At 41.6% G+C, this 16,942-nt stretch overlaps 2 protein-coding genes across 17 annotated transcripts in view; both read left to right on the top strand.

Annotated features, from left to right (window-relative positions):
* Positions 1-5,368, top strand: part of ppfia1 (PTPRF interacting protein alpha 1) — a 52,902-nt gene extending 47,534 nt beyond the window's left edge. For all 15 annotated transcript variants that reach the window (XM_035417888.1, XM_035417887.1, XM_035417886.1 and 12 more), the window contains 6 exons: positions 170-267; positions 774-949; positions 1,702-1,770; positions 2,590-2,755; positions 3,517-3,586; positions 3,902-5,368. In XM_035417888.1, coding sequence (XP_035273779.1) covers positions 170-267; positions 774-949; positions 1,702-1,770; positions 2,590-2,755; positions 3,517-3,575 — 568 coding nt within the window. In that variant the 3' untranslated portion in view covers positions 3,576-3,586; positions 3,902-5,368. The remainder of the gene's footprint in view (positions 1-169; positions 268-773; positions 950-1,701; positions 1,771-2,589; positions 2,756-3,516; positions 3,587-3,901) is intronic.
* Positions 5,369-5,910: 542 nt separating this feature from the next.
* On the top strand, positions 5,911-16,663 carry LOC118226852 (src substrate cortactin-like). 2 transcript variants are annotated; one of them, XM_035416812.1, is made up of 14 exons: positions 5,911-6,094; positions 6,947-7,030; positions 7,245-7,318; positions 7,424-7,553; positions 9,012-9,122; positions 9,433-9,487; positions 10,237-10,347; positions 10,877-10,987; positions 11,844-11,954; positions 12,906-12,961; positions 13,221-13,290; positions 15,737-15,888; positions 16,112-16,201; positions 16,400-16,663. In XM_035416812.1, exons 2-14 carry the CDS (start codon positions 6,947-6,949, stop codon positions 16,499-16,501), a joined length of 1,257 nt encoding a protein of 418 aa, XP_035272703.1. In that variant the 5' UTR covers positions 5,911-6,094; the 3' UTR covers positions 16,502-16,663. The 2 variants fall into 2 exon arrangements, with proteins under 2 accessions (XP_035272703.1, XP_035272702.1); XM_035416811.1 differs by having other exon boundaries at positions 5,912-6,094; positions 16,106-16,201; positions 16,400-16,662.
* Positions 16,664-16,942: the final 279 nt, after the last annotated feature.

The following is a 16,942-nucleotide window of genomic DNA, read 5'->3' as shown; positions in this document are numbered from 1 at the left end:
TTTGATGCAAAATTAGATTTAACATGCAAGTCTCTGACCTTGATTGGGTGTTCATGGAATGGAATGTATAAATAACCAGTCATATGAATATTCAATTTTGAGCATCGGTAAGCGTAAAATAAACATAGCAACACTTCTTTTTCACTTGTCTTCACTTCCTTCGCAACAGAAATAGTTTCCAGTGTGGTGTGATGTGTCTACGGCGGCTAAACTACGACAGGAAAGAGCTGGAAAGACGGCGAGAACAATCCCAAATGGAAATGCAAGGTAAAAAAAAAAAAAAAAAAAAAATGAAGAAGCTATGGCCTTTCATATTTTCTGTCTTTTACCGATAAGTGATGCTCATAGCTGTTTGTGAAGCCCAGGGTGCATAATGTGGACAGGAAGTCTATTTGCAACTGCCCTTTATTCATTGTGTCTTACATTTATGGCTCATCTTGCGTTTATAGCTCATTATACAGACTAATGGCTCTGTTCAAGGATATGTCCCAGTGGGCCTGTCCAGAAATTGAATCCACTCTGCTTGAGTTCTGAATTAGATACTCACACAATCGTATCACGCAGCTGGCGAGAAGTTAATGCCAGGTAATGAATAATTTGTGCGCTGGAGGGCTGAACAGTGTGTTTATGTGTGTGTGTGTGCTTGTGTCTGTGTGTGTATATGTGTGTGTGCACGTTTGTGTGTGTGCATGTGTGTGTGCACGTGTGTGCGTGTGTCTGTGTGTGTATATGTCTGTGTGCGTTTGTGTGTGTTTTTGTGTGTGTGCTTTAAGATGTGTTGGTGTGGAGCAATGAGCGGGTGATAAACTGGGTGCAGTCCATCGGACTGAAGGAGTACGCCAACCACCTGCTGGAGAGCGGGGTGCACGGAGCCCTGCTGGCCCTGGACGAGACCTTCGACCACAACGCGGTCGCCCTGCTGCTGCAGATCCCCACTCAGAACATTCAGGTGCATACTCAACTGACATCCAGCATCTACACACCCACAGTGCTTTATGGAGGCCTTCGGAACAAATACTCTGTACAGAGTCTTTGGCATCTGTTAGAGACGTGCTGAGCCAACAGAATATCTGTTAAACCTAAATACATATTGTATTAAAATAACAGATGGGCAGGTGCCAAAAAACTGTAGATGTGGGGTGCTCTGTGGTGTATTTGTTAGTCTTGCACTGTTGTTTAATGAATGCATTTGTCAGTCTGCTGTGAGCAGCTTTAAAATGATTTACTGTATGCACCAAATTACTATTTCATTTTCCCTATTTAATTCTCCCTTTCTCCACTAGTCTCATTCTCCAAATGTCTCACAAATAACATTGATCAACTTATGAAAGAAAAATATCTGTACACAATGCATTATCTGTGCCTTAGCAAACACTGTAATCATATTCCGACCTCCATATTATACCTCCAACACAACGGAGTCCTAAAGCCCATTGCTCCGATCCTGAACAGCAATGCAAAATGTGATGCTGATAAGGAATTTCAAACTCCATATCCCTATGAGTGGTGCATCGCACAGGTACATGCGTAATGGAATGCTGTAATAGGCAGCCTGGGTTCCATACCTGGAACAGAGCAGAGGGGGAAAGTCCAGTGGTCAGAAATGAATAGTCCTACCATGTCTTTCTTCCACCCATTTCCACATGTGGAACAGAGCATAAGCAGGGGTGTTTAACGTTTTCCCTCCCCTTTCCCACCCAGGCACGGGCAACCCTGGAGAGGGAGTATAACAGCCTCCTGGCCCTCGGCACCGAGAGAAGAATGGAGGAGGTGAGTGCTAACGTAGATACCCACGGAGACGAGACCTTTTCCAGTGTTACTGAGGGGCCACCCCCTGCCAGGATGGTAGCCCTTCACAGTGGACTGTAGGACATAGCGTTGTGCATAATGACATTATTGCATAAGCAGGGTGAAATGAAAGTCAAGGAAGCAATCATGTCTTCATTGATGATGTAACTGCTGAGAATTCTGCAGCAGCAGTATTAATTCTGAACTGAATCTGCTCAAGTTCAACCAAATGCCTCCAGACATATTGAATGTCACTTCATCCTACAGAAAGACAATGATCCCAAACATTCTGCTAAAACAACAAAGGAGTTTTTCAAAGCCAAAGACTGGCCAAGTAATTCACCTGATCTGAATCCAACTGAACATCAGTTTTATATGCTGAAGAGAAAACTTAAGGCAACTAGCTCCTAAAACAAGCTGGAGCTAAAGATGGCCTCAATACAGGCCTGGCAGAGTATCACCAGAGACGATACATTATAGTGCCGTGAAACCGAGGGGCTATATATCAAAAGTGCTGTAGTTTCTATATGGCCAAACTAAAATGTATGAAAATATGCTGAGAATCTGCACTTTAACCGTGTGTGATTGTTTGATTACATATGTAAAATTGTGGAGTACAGAGCCAAATCAAGAAATAAATTTCTTTGTTCCAAAAATTATTGAGCTCATTGTATCGTTCATCGTTCTGGATGTTGTGAACAGATTGTTTAGTGTTGAGTAGAACTGCACGTACAGTTGTGCTAAGCCTCCTTCAGCCGGTATTGATCGCCCCCATCCCCCCCCCCCCCCCTTTGCTCTCAGGATGACGACAAGAACTTCAGGAGGGCTCCTTCCTGGCGGAAGAAGTTTCGACCCAAAGACATGAGAGGGATGACTCCAGGCTCCACGGAGACGCTTCCCGCCAACTTCAGGGTCACAAACACCATGTCCTCACCATCTATGCAGCCAAAGAAGATGCAGATGGACGGTAAGGGTCTCGCGGCCTGACGCGGGCTATACAGCAGGGACTGGGCCTGCTCAGTGCATCCAAACGCTTTCAGATTCTGTAAGGGGCTGTAAGTGCACATAGACTCTGTGGGACATGCATTTTGAGCAGGAAGTAGGCCAGTGCCCCACTCTTTCCGATTCATTTCACTAATACCAGTGCATTTCTATTTATTAACAAAAGGTCCGTATCAGAAATAATATATGTACTTTGTACAACTGTTAACTAATTGTATAAAGAAGTTTTGCACTAGTAAATGTACTGTATGTCCTACTAATGTGATTTTAGTACTTTCAGTAGAAGTGCAGCCAAGGACGTTTGTATTTGCACGCTAATGAAGCCTGATGTGAATTTGGCAGTACTGCATGTTCTTGTATTATTATAGTCTTGTAGTTTTGAACTGCAGTATTGGTCAGAACATCCCTTCTGTGGGGAGATAAAGAGAACGCTAGGCAGCATTAGCTTCAAATTTCACATGAGCTGAACCATTTCTACTGCAAGAGGGCACTGGAGAAGGTCACATCCAGCCTTATTTTCATAACGTATACGATCTTTCAGGTGCTTAGATTTTTAGTGCAATATTATTCATTCACAGATTTTGGTCAAGATGACGTGTACATTTTCAAAGTGTTGCGAAAGAGTGAATTTTTTGCTGAGTGTGCTGTTCTGTTGCTTTGTTTTCCTAACTGGGGTTTGACTAACCGCATGTTTGGCATGCGACCTCTGTGGATGCCGTGGAGCAGGAGGGGTGTCTGGTACGCAAAGGCTGGACTCCGCTACAGTCAGGACTTACTCCTGTTAGCCCTCCTCTCGGTAAGTTCAGTTTCGGTTCGGGTGGGCCATCGAAAGACGGGAGCCGCTCTGTTCTCTGTGAATCCGATTGAAATCCCTTTCGTAATGTGGAAAGCGCTTAATCGGTTTCACTCACCTTGTTATGTTTGTGTTACAGTGAAGTAAAGTGTCCATTGTGCATCAACAGCTTTGTCAGTTGCAACTAACTCTGAGTGAAGTGAGGTTTTGTGTAACTGAATGCTGCGGAACATGACTAACCAGAAGTAAATTCCTAATGATGATGCAAAATATGATTTATTCTCTGTAATAATGTTGCATGCTTCTGTTTCTCTCCAGTCTACCCCCACTACTTCTATAGGTGATTATGCACCACACATCCAGCTGAAGATATCAACATTCACTGAATCAGGATGGAATCTTGGCCATTTGAGGACACTAAATATTTAATTACAGAGAATAATATCGCTGATCTCCTCAGTACCGTAGAGAAGATATTTTAGATTATTGTATGTTTATTATATTTATGAACGTATGGGACATTTCATTTATATAGACTTAATATGTATCGTTTGCCTGTTTTTTTTCCATTCTGAATCTTTGTTTCCTCCTTGCAACTTTTCCTGTGCCCTTATCAAATGCAAAACACTATCAGATGTAAATGAATGTATTACACATCTGAAGTTTGTATATTTATCTACGAGCATTAATCTTTTTTATACTGCAGATCTTGTATTGACCACAGAGATGTCTGTTTTTAATAATGGAATTTAATCTAAAGTGACTGCTTTAACACAAACTTTAAAATCTTTCAGATTTATACTTCATTATATAGCTTTTGATTTTTAGAGTTCGGCTTGAAGGTCAATAGTAATTTCTGTATTCCAGCATACCGGCACATTTCTTTAAGTGACATTGTTTAACATCGCACTTGAGCGTGCTGGAGACATTGAGGGTCACGGTCGTGATAGAAATGGAGCATACTCACGGGTTACCGTTTCCCCCAATGTTCAACACAAACCTCTACATATCTTTAAAAAAAAATTGTGATACCAAAAGGAAACTTTCAGGAAGCCATAAGCACTACGAAGGCGGAGACTTGTTTCGGGTGAATTGATTGGCTGCCAGGTACTCTGACAATAAACGCTCTGGCGACCGTAGGAGCCAGAGCACTGCATTTCTCCCCCTTCCTTTGTTGGAAATGCTTGCGGCTAGCTGCTAACGCCGTGGCTTTGTTAAAGGACCAATTCCACTGTGGCCTCATTTCCTATGGTGAGTCTGAAGACAGCAGCACAATTCCTTCAAGAACCTTTGAACACATTGTATTACGTCTTTTAATTAAGCCTTATTTTTATTGTTTGTTTTATTTATTCTGTGTTGTCTGTCAGTATTTGTATAGCAGTTGCCATTTATTCATATCCATATTGTGATTTCTGGTGCATTTCTGAATATGTTGCTCCATTGATATCAAACACAGGTTTCTCAGTATTTATATGGGTTTATAATGTTGAGAAACCTAAGACTCATGTAAGCTTGGAAGTGGTTTTCTTGCGCGTACAATAGCCCTTAATTTCTTTGTGATTTAGATATTTTCGTTGTGGAAACCCGGATCATATCGCTGTCTTTTTGTAACTGTCTTTAGTTTATCATTTTAAATTTCATGAACTTGTAACAGAAATTATGTACATTTGAACTGTTTATCACAGTATTATTTATTGCTGACTTTCAATAAAATACTGAACTTGTTTTCCACTGCCAATAAAAAGACTAAGTCTTGGTTTAAATAAAATGAAAAAAAAAACTGAATGTGAGGCTCTTTTATTAATTCCCCTCTAGGTCAGTAATCTGTTTTTAAAAAAATTCAAACCGTGAGCAAGCTTCTGATGGTTTGGAGAATACATGGTATAAAATAAAGGTAAAACATCTGGAGATTGCTTGGTGGTTCATCCTGGTACTGAATCTGGACTGTGCCAGTTCTGACTGCTTCACAGCCCTGCAGTGGCTATAGTGTCGACCAGAGAGAGAGGGGTTTTAGTTAGCAGGACCTCTGTGTCTTACGCCAGTCTTCCCCCACTCTGGCCAACTGGGTGTCCAATCTGTTTAAGAAAAATATTCCTAGCTCAAATATTAAAGGTCGAGAGCTCGAGTTCAGATTATGGACCACTGAATTTATACAACTTTACAATTTAGATTTCCAACTAACTTGCCTAACACAGAAATAGAAGATTAGGACTGGGGGCAATTATATTAGAATCCCCTATTCCGGATATTGTTCTCTGGGCCAGCAGAGAATGATATTTTTGTTGAATCACGATACCATGACCATTAGGCAGGTGATGCTTACAACCGGAAGTTGGATATTGGAAGATCCGGAAGAATTGTGTGGAAAAGCTACATGCTGTCAAGACCATTAGGCAGGCATCATCAGCCGTTATTGTGCATTGCTATAACATACTCACAGACAACTGTGGAGGCGTGTAGATATCATCTGTATGTTCAACAAAGGGGGGAAATAGGCTATCGACGGATAAGGTAAGCGTATAAAATTATCCCTAGTCTGAAAACGAAGATAGCGTTGAATTGCATCCTCCAATTTCTGCATCCTACTACGTGAGACAGAGGGCTGGTCGATCATCAGGAGTGGCATGCCTATAATACTACAGTTCTCCAGGTTTCTGATGTAATGTTCACTATATTGTACATAGATGCGCGTTTACAATGAGGACTTTGATGATACGAAAGTCAGGTTAATTTCCTGCTGTTGGTTTAAATGTTAATGAATGACCATCGCTACGGAAAGCGGCGAACGAGCTCCCTTGTTATGGATTTAAGATTTGCCTGTCATACTACGAACAACCGTTAGCTATTTTGCTAACTTAGGTAGCTAGTTATGGACGAAGATAATTATGAAATAATAAAACGTTTTAAAATGAGCATGTGTGTTGCTAACACTTGTTATTGTGGCCATGTGGGGGATGTTGACTGAAAATGTATTCCTGTAAGTCTATCATAATCATAGTATTTTATTAGCCTTATTATCTGAATGTCGTTTAGCGTTATTATTTCTCTCTAGGGATTAGCGAGATTTGTGGGTTACAGTGAGTACTAGTTTAGCCAACAGAAGATAAGCTTGTCCAGTTAACGTGGAAATGCAATATAAAATAATTCGTTTGTACATTTAAAGATTAGGTTACTGTAATTACTTCTGTCCTTTTATGAGATTCGCTGTCATACAGCGTGGTGGTGCTCAAATTTGGCGCAGTTTAGTACGGCAGTATAATCTGATATTGGAATTCCGTTCAAACCAATTCTAATTTCAGTGGCAGGTGAAGCTTTTCAGTCCTATGCTATATCCGAGTGCCCTGTTTTTAACCTGCCCTTCAGATGTGGAAGGCAGCAGTTGGTCAGACCGTCACAGAAGCTGTGCAGGACGGCGAGGAAGACTGGGAGACAGACCCTGACTTTGAGGTTAAGAACTACATCATCGAATATCATCGTGTTTGAAGGATTCCCTTTAATTGTCACGCGTCACATTTTATCATCCCAGAGTTCCATGAGCCGCTTTGTCGATCTCCCATCTAGCTTTTTACAAGGCAATAAATTGTCGTGTCTTCATGATGTGCATTCGACGACACCATCGATAGAACCATTCAGTTCCGTTTTCTTTTCTCCCTGGAAATAGAACAATGTGTCTGAGAAGGAGCAGCGGTGGGGGGCCAAGACGGTGGCAGGTTCGGGCCACCAGGAACACATAAAGTGCGTACTTACTCTCCCGTAATGTGCATTCCCTTTTCCTTCCTCGTAACATTAAATCCACAGTTCGGGTCTGTTCTGTGCTTAGTCTGTCTCTTCTCTTTGTAGTATCCATGAGCTCCGCCAGAACGTGTCAGCAGAGCACGGTGCGCTGAAGCAGAGAGAGCTGGAGAGCATGCCGATGGCCTCTCACGGGTACGGGGGCAAGTTTGGGGTGCAGGAGGACCGCATGGACAAGGTGAACACCACGCCCCTGCCGGGAACAGAGCACCGTAATGCCGCGTTATCAATGCGCATCATCCATGCTGCCTAGCTCAGTGTTGCACACTAACACGATGTTTACATTTAGAACACAGAGTAGAACACCCAAGGATGTATTTGTTTTGAACAACAGTGGTTGTATGTAATTTATGTAATATTTTCAACTGTAATTGATGGGATGTATAGCAAAAAATTATTTTCTTAGCATTAAGAATGATTTTATCTCTCTGTTTGGCACGGATGAAATAAAATGTGCAGTGTTTCTTAGAAACATACCTTCTTTCAGCCAGCAACAGGAAAACGTCCATCAGAAATTATTGCTGTCTTAAATTATTTGCATTGAATCTAGCATATGATGACATGGAATTTGTATCACATTCTACAAACTAAAGCTAACTTTACTTAGAGAATGCCAGAGAATATAGAAATTACAGGACCATACCCAATTAATACTTCTTCATCGTAATTGATAAATTGCACACGGTTTTAAGTATAATATTACACAGACTGCCAGGAGAGCAGCCAGAGCTGCAGTAATGAGCTGTGTGTTTGTGCTTGTGTGTGTGAGCGTGCGGGAGTGTGCGCACGTGCGCCACCTCATCGCCCGGATCAGCGGGCAGCTGCAGCCGTCAGCGGGGCCGGACCTCCGGCGGTCCGAGGTGTGAACAGGATAACAGCACCCCGCTGGCAGAGAGGCCTTTTAGCGCTTTCACACCCCCCACCGTACCGTACACACATACACAAACACACATGCACTCATGGTCAGGGCTCCACACCCCTGTCTGTCATCACCCTGGCCAGGGTAGCTGTGAACGTGATTATCAAGCACTGTTCTAATGAGGGAGACCGTAAGTGTTGTGCAGGTCATCCGGTGCTTAAAGGATCATAGCACCACACACAGACATTAATTATCACTCTGGGCTCGTGGTAATTATGCTGTGACTTGAATTTGGACTCGGGCTGTGAGGCTGAGAAGTGATATTTATTTCTGTTTGTAATTCAGAGCTAAAAACACTGATTCCATGCACTGATATGATAAATGTTGTAAATCCCCTTTATTACCCCCACCTCTCTCCTTTTCAGTGGAATACATGCAGGCTTTAATACTACAGTCAATCCAAAAAAATGTATTTGGTATATTTTTCCGAATAAACTGTCATAAAGTGCTAAACAAAGTAAGCTCTCTAGAGGGAATGGAAAAGTCAGAATACAGCAACATCAATTTGGTGAGAACTTGAAAATGTTTGTTGGCAAATAAAGCAAGCAACTACAGTCTGAATTCAATTCCCAAGTGCAGATAATACGGGCACAAATATGCCAGTTCTCTCCTGATAGTAACGGAACCATATCTAATTTGAGTTATTTTTCTTGTTCAAACTTACTGTTACGTCCATTTTCAGTTTGGTTAATCTCTGTTCCCATCCTCTGTCTCTAGTCTGCTGTGGGCCACGAGTATCAGAGCAAGCTGTCCAAGCACTGTTCCCAAACTGACACCTCAAAGGGATTTGGGGGAAAGTTTGGAGTGCAGGCTGACCGGGTCGACCAGGTACAGTCACACAATCGTGCACTGTGCACATAAAAAGAATGTAGTCTAAAAGGATAGAAAAAAACTACCACATCAAGCAACTCATTAAATATTTCTGGCACACTCTAGTCACCAAAACAGGATAAATCATAATACTTTGAATAATTGTTAATGTTTAGGCTATATTTATATTTATAGCTTGAATATTAGCAGACATTTCCGTATTGTTGCAGATCTTATCTTTTGCACACTGGGGAAAACTCACATAACTTTGAACGCACATTTAATGCCCTTTTTTGAGTATGACTGAGGTTTTCTTTTCTCCTTGTAGTCGGCAGTTGGATTTGAATACGCTGGCAAGACACAGAAACACTCCTCACAGAAAGGTAAAAAGAAATGTACATGAAGTAGAGTTCAGTAAAATGTCCGGTGTCAATTCAACTCTTAATAGATAACATGTTATCGGTTAGGAGATGAATTAGCACTGTTAGAGTTGAATTTACAAAGGGACATTTTACTGTGTACGGATCGTGGTCAGGTCTGTGTTTCCTTCTGCCATTAACGGCAGCACTGCCTTATGAAAAGTACTTTATCAGAAGTTGTTTTTGACGGATATTCTAACATTTGTCTGACCACAAGAACGGCATTATACAATGTGTAGGGAAACTGCTTGAAGCTGTGCTATTGTTACAGTAGATCTGCTATTACAGCAGACAGGCAGCCCCGTCTTTCAGCTCAATTAGCCCAGTATCTATCAGGTCCCCTTTTATGAATTTTACAGCGCATTGCATTCAAAGGCTTCAGCTCAATTGATTTTATTATTATCTTTAAATGGAGGCAATGGGCCGAGCTGCTGGACAGTGAGAGGGATGTTCTTATTCATCTGTATTTATGATCTTTTTCATGTTCCAAAAACATATTGTGGAGTTTTATCAAATACATACTGGACCTCTTTTTAGAATAAGCACAGTCTTATTATCAAAAATCACCAGTATTTGTGTTAGTCCCAGCTTTTGGCATCAGTAAAACACGACCCTCTGTCTCTCAGGCTAATGGAACCTGGATCTGCTTGAATAAGTGTGTGTATTGGCTGGACGAAGCATGAGGCTTGACTCTTTTGACTTGAATCACGCAGATTACGCGACGGGTTTCGGGGGCAGGTACGGGGTGCAGGCGGATCGCGTGGACCAGAGCGCCGTGGGCTTCGAATATCAGGGCAAAACGGAAAAACACGAGTCCCAGACAGGTTTGTTTCTTAAGTTACGCCTGTCTGAATGTTAGCATTATCAGAAAACATTTACTTTTACAATTTTCTGCCTGAGCAAGCATGTTGATCTCTAAAATTAAGTTTCTTCATGTATTATAGTTTTAAATTACTGCAAGGAATCAGCCGGCGAGGCTATATCTTATTAATCCATAAAAAACAACACACAACACATTTGACTTAGCTTTACTGTAATTTGGACTGACATTTGATTTCTTGTTGTATGAGGGAAATTTGTTCAGTCAGTTTATATTTACTGATAACAGTTTTGTAAAATGTAATACTTTGCTTGATATGAACTTGTGTTTAATTTATTGTGTGAATTAGACAATTATCATTCAGTAGACCAACCACCACATCATTATTAAAAATATAATTGCTGGTCTGAACTGCTATGTACTATTGATTATTTAATCACCTCAGCCCTAGCTGAAGTAATTGCTCATAAAATGTAATAATCTGCATAATCCGGCTGTCCCATGCTGACTGTCTTTGGTATGCCATGTTTCAGATTACAGTAAAGGCTTCGGGGGTAAATATGGCGTGGAAACGGACAAGGTGGATAAGAGTGCAGTCGGCTTCGAGTATCAGGGGAAAACGGAAAAGCACGAGTCGCAGAAAGGTTTGTATGACCAAGCTTAGCGCTCGAAACTGAGAGAATTTTTTTTTTTCAAAATAATTCGGTGCTCAACGTGAGTCAGAACATATCCATTTCCCACCCTGATGTGGAATGTCCAGTTAATTGTGGAAATTATGGTCACCTTCATCCGCGAACCCCATTGCTGATTGAGAAGGGTGTAGACACCTCCGGATCTCCTCCCAAACGTGTGCTGTCTCCAGCCTGCTTCTTCTCACACCACAGCCCACACCCAAGCTGGCCTGCGTGGAGTCAGAGGAAGACACTTTTGCATGGCAGTCCACATGCGCTTGCCTGGTCTACCAGCAGAGGTCGCTAGAGAGTACTGAAACGTGGACCACTAACCGACTGAACCCTCCATATCCTGGGTGACACAGAGCTACCTGCTTAGTCCGGATTCCATCTGTGACCGTGGGGCTCATGCAGATTGCAAATTAAATTGACAAGTCTTTTTCTTCGATTACAGATGATCTAGAACCAGAATTGCTTTCTCTTTTCATTTTCCCTCATTTCTTTCCCATTCAAATTTTTCTACACACATTTGGCTACTCTACTTGTGGATTTGAACAGATATATTATGCTGGCACATTCGTTCCCATTGCATGACTCCAGTCTTCAGTGTGATAGAAGGAGGAACAGTTGATGCTCTCAGATTTCATTTGCTTTTTTCATTACCCACACTGCACTGAAGTGCCTTTGTATTTCCTTGAAATGACCACATTATATTGCTGTGCCTCATCTGGAATTAGCAGATCAGGTTGGCATTTCCTTTTCTAACATGTTCGGTTTCCAGAATTTTCCGGTTTAATTTCTGCAATAACCAAAGTGTATGTTCACGTAGACTACGCGAAGGGTTTCGGAGGGAAGTTTGGCGTACAGATGGACAGGCAGGACAAGTCGGCCGTGGGCTGGGATCACCAGGAGAAAACGCAGCTCCACGAGTCCCAGAAAGGTACATAGCGTCCATTAACACATTCACACCCCTCTCTCTCTAGGGAGGCCCTACACTAATGTGCCCGAGTCCATGTCACTATTTATATTTTCAGGTCTCACTGGTAGAGGGGTCAGGGGTAATTAATAAAACTTTCAGGGCCTCCCATGAAGTGAATCCATGTGAATTCATCATTCTTCAAGCAGGGACATTCTGACTGTGCCAGGGTTCTGAATTAAGCATGGAGTTGAGGCAGAACTAACATACCCTAAGCTTTGAGTTTGAGGAGAAATGGGTCAAACTCAAGATCCGGCAAAGCATATTCCATCCCTGGTTCCAGGCCCTGTGGATCTCATCAGCACTGGCTGGCTCTGATTACCTGCACTAAAGTCATTGCTGCAAATGAACATTGGTTACCTCGATGATTACATTGGTACCTCTGTGTAATAAATCTCTGTAGTGCAGTGGTGCATGCCCTCAATTTAAACCTGACATTGTTATGACCGTAAATGTATTTCGGTGTATTAGCCTGTAGGTGGCGATATTGTCACATGTACATATGTATATAGATTGAATGTTATATTGATGGCTGAATTTCCCTGTAATATGTCCCCATTGCATTCATTTGCACAGGGATTCACTTTTTTGTCAGTAATGTGACAACTAACTAACGTTAATTATCGAGGACGTATGTTATGAAGATAGCTATTCCAGTGCAAGCTATGATTTGTCACATTGTAGAGGCCACACATTTGTGGTCCTAAAGTATTCACTTTTTGTCTGCTGAGACTTTAAGCAATGTGCATTGTGTGTTTGTTTTAGTGTAGCCTACTTCTCGCCTGTGGCACACAGCTGTTTTAATCCGTTGTGCTTTTGGGCCACTGAAAAAAACATGCATGACTACACAGCTGGGCTGCAGGTGTAGCTGTGTTCTATATATACACACAGCATGTTCTTTTGGTGATGTTTCAGACTACTCCAAAGGGTTTGGTGGAAAGTACGGCATTCAGAAGGACAGAATGGACAAGGTATCCCACTGTTAATGCACTTTACCATCAGTATTACAGATGCCCAAGGCTAAATTTGGTTTTAGGTTTGCACCACCTGCAATAAAACGCACTTAGATTACTCAATAAATAACATCCTATTAGGCAACTCTTAGAGTGCATTCATTTAGGTTTTACAACTGATAACAGGCAAATGCCTCTTTATTTTAATAAAACTACAGATTTGGCTTCGGTTACTTTATTACATGTTTTTGCCAGACTTCATCTCTTTTCTTTTCAGAGTGCAGGCACCTTTGAACAGGTGGAGAAGCTAAGCTCAGCATATCAGAAAACTAAACCTATAGAAGCTGGTGAGTTCTACAGTATGTGTGTCGTATTAGTAACGCTAAAAACTAGAATGCCTAAATAGCACTACTTTTACTTGATACACAAGCCTGCTGAAAATTCCAGCTTAAAACAGCCTAAACTGGTCAAGCTAGTTTAAGACATGTTTTCGACACTTTTGCAGGGTCTGAAACTAGCACTCGACCACCCGCCAAATGCTGGTAGATTATGTCAGTGTCAGGTAAACAGGACCAATTCATCAGACGTGTAGAAATCATGTAGAAGTCAAGCTGCCAAAAAAATGAGACGTGCTTGGAAGTCCACACAGTTACGGCAATCACAAGAATAGTTTCATAATACGAGACTTCAACTCCCTCAGATCCTCATGTGTACATGCATAAATTTTGTATTTACATACAAAATTTATGAATTAAATTTAATTACAGCATTGCAGCAATAATAATAGAAATATTATTTTTAAATCAAATCAAAGGGACACATCTGGCACTTGGGGCAAAAGGGTTGTGTCATCTGAAAGTAAAGCTTCAAGTTTATATCAAATTCTTAACAGCAGGTTTGTGGATACAACTGTATACTATAGCCAACTGGCTAGCCATGGGCTAGCTCGATAGGACAAGCTATTTATGTGATAGATGAAGCAATGAGCACATTCTGTCCCTCAGCTGTGTGTTCTGGCTTGATAGTTTATTCCCTGAAGCAAGCTGTCAATCAATCAAGTCTCTGTTAATTACTGCAATGCATTAAATGTTTGTTTCGGGGTGTTTCAGCATTTTTTCATGAGATTGCAACAATACCAATACCTATTTTCACATATTCAAAATTTGTGGAAAGACTGTCAATCTGAATAACGTTAAAGCACTTAAGTATTGTATTCTGTGTCAAATAATGAAAAATATTTTCATTATGTAAATCGTAAATGACAGTTTTATGAGGTCTGCATTAAGGAATGTGTACAATATGGAAGCTTAAGTGTAGAATTGTGTTTTTATGAATGTTTCCTGTCAGATTGCCTACTGTAGGTTCAGCAATCACTGCATAAAATAATGGCTTTGCTCAGCAATTATTCTATGAAATACGGCGAACCAAATTCATGCTGTTATACATGCTGTGAAGACTTAGTATTATCAGCAGCTAACATTGCGCATCACATAATGGATTTTAAAAGGTTTAATTGAAAGATGTAATGAAACGGTGCATGTACTGTATGACCTCGGCGTGAAGCCTTAAGCACTAAAGCACGTGCATGCAGAAGAATTCATTCACTTTACACTGTTGTCTGCCAGGTGAGATATTAGCATCAGTGTTATTTGTCATAGCATTACCTGTGCCCACTGTACACAATGCTTTTTAAGCCGCCACTTATATTGGCTCTGCTCAGCTCAGCAATCATTAACTTGCATTGAGTATATGAATTACTCACCTGAATGGTTTTCAAAAGGGAATAAAATGATTGGATGTAGAGATATGCATGCAACGTTAGGTTTTAAAAGGATTCCCTTTAAAAAGGGGAATGGATGAGCCCAAATTGTCAATGTTACTTTATTGCTTATAGATGCATTATTTATTGGCCGCACTACATCCTGTCAAATGAAAGTTGGTTTTTATAATATATCTAATGTGCTTCGATATAATATATTTCTTCTCTCGTGACAGTAACGGTTGAGTCATCAGCACGTCATATTATAACGAAATAAAATTTATTTTGCTGTTGGATTATGTCATAGGATTCAATATCACATGGCAATATCGTAGCTGACCTTCCGGTTTAATGGAGAGCAGTACTGTGCCTTCTAGGCTTCAAGACTTCCCTTCTGCCATTCGTATTGAAAAGGAACATTTTTATTGTGCTACTTCATTGCACTATTTATTTTATTTTGCATTAAGTTGAAGGGACAGAACAAATAGCCGTTTATCATTCATCTTTATGGCTAGCTTTGAAATTCTGATACATGCGTGAATCGGTATTAATGACTGATTTAGGCATGTTTCTAGTGAAGAACTGGTTCTGACCCCACTCCACACCTCCATCATCTCTCCTGCTAACATTGGATGTTTGGTCTGCTATAAAACCTCTGAAATATCTAAGAAATAACAGAGCTGGCTGTCTTTCATAATTTTAAAAATGCCTACAACATAATGTATAAATTGGTAGCAGGCAAAGCCGGGTACTTTTGTTGAACTGGTTTCCTTTCTATTACACACTTTATCTTTGTATTTCATTCCAGTAACATTGCATTAACAGTTGCATTTGCAGCTGACTTTTTCTGTGTTTGCCCCTCTCTCTATCCTCTCTCTCTCTCCCTCCCTCACTCCCTCTCTCTCTCACTTTCTCTCTCTCTCCCTCCTTCTCACCCTTTCTCTCTGTCTCTCTCTCTCTCTCTCCCCCTCCTCCCCCTTCCTCTCTCTCTATCTCTCTCTCTCTCTCTCTCTCCCTCTCCCTCTCTCTCTCAGCTGGCCTCAGTACTGGGAGCATGAAGGCTCGCTTTGAGAACATGGCGAAGAAGAATGAGGAGGAGGACCGCAGGAGAGCGGAGGAGGAGCGGACACGCCGGCAGGCCAAGGACAAGCAGGAGCAGGAGGAGGCGCGGAGGAAGCTGGAGGAGGTGAGGAGAGAGTTATTCCTGATACCAGCTCCATTTGGGAATGTATTTGAAGGGACGCTGGGGATGCTGTCCACCATAACTATGCTGTGTAGATAATCTTTGCTCTTAAAATCTGTTGTATCTTTGCTTTTCAGTTGTTGAAGAGGTGTGTGTGTGTGTGTGTGTGTGTGTGTGTGTGTGTGTGTGTGCGCCTGTGCTTATTTCTCCATTTCCACAGGAGCAGGCTGAAGTCAAGTGTGCCTCCTCAAAACTCAGGGACACCCTGTCTTCTGAGACCCCAAAACAGGACACGCCCACCAGCCCTGAATACAAGGTGAGAATCGGAAAAGAACGAGAGGCAGAACTCACGTCCCTGAGAACCTATGCCCAGTTTCCAAGGCCTTTCCCGACCTGGGCTGTAGGTTTGCCCATGTCTAACCATGAACTGTCTGTGCTAAAGCCAGGTTCTGGGGATGGGTCTGGGTGGGTGCTTTCACAATGAGTAAGCAATATGCCCCCCTCCCCCCTCCAGGAGAGCAGTGCTGAGCTGGAGCCATTTAACCAGAACCCCGACAAGATCTCCTCCAAGCACCAAGGAGATGGTAAAATACACTGCTATTGCTGCTACAACTAATACTACTACTGCTAATAACAATTATACTAATACTACCACTACTACTACTACTAATAATACACCTACTACTAATAATAATGATTATGATAATAGTAATATTTAATACTAGACAGTTCCTGAAGAGTGTGGTTATGGTTAGGGTGAGGGTTACAACGAGAGTTAGGGTTAGGGTTACAGCTAGAGTTAGGGTTATGGTTACAACTAGGGTTAGGGTTACAGCTAGGGTTAGGGTTACACGTAGGGTTATAGTTAGAGTTAAAGTTAGGGTTAGGGTTACAGCTAGGGTTAGGGTTAGGGTTACAGCTATGGTTAGGGTTAGGGTTCCAGCTAGGGTTAGGGTTAGGGTTACAGCTAGGGTCAGGGTTAGGGTTACAGTTAGGGTTAGGATTGGGGTTACAGCTAGGGTTAGGGTTAGGGTTACAGGTAGGGTTAGAGTTAGGG

The sequence above is a fragment of the Anguilla anguilla genome, chromosome 5 (assembly GCF_013347855.1).
Source record: "Anguilla anguilla isolate fAngAng1 chromosome 5, fAngAng1.pri, whole genome shotgun sequence".
NCBI classification, from domain to species: domain Eukaryota; kingdom Metazoa; phylum Chordata; class Actinopteri; order Anguilliformes; family Anguillidae; genus Anguilla; species Anguilla anguilla.
Note: the sequence above shows the minus strand (reverse complement) of the source record. Positions and strands in the feature narration are given on the sequence as shown.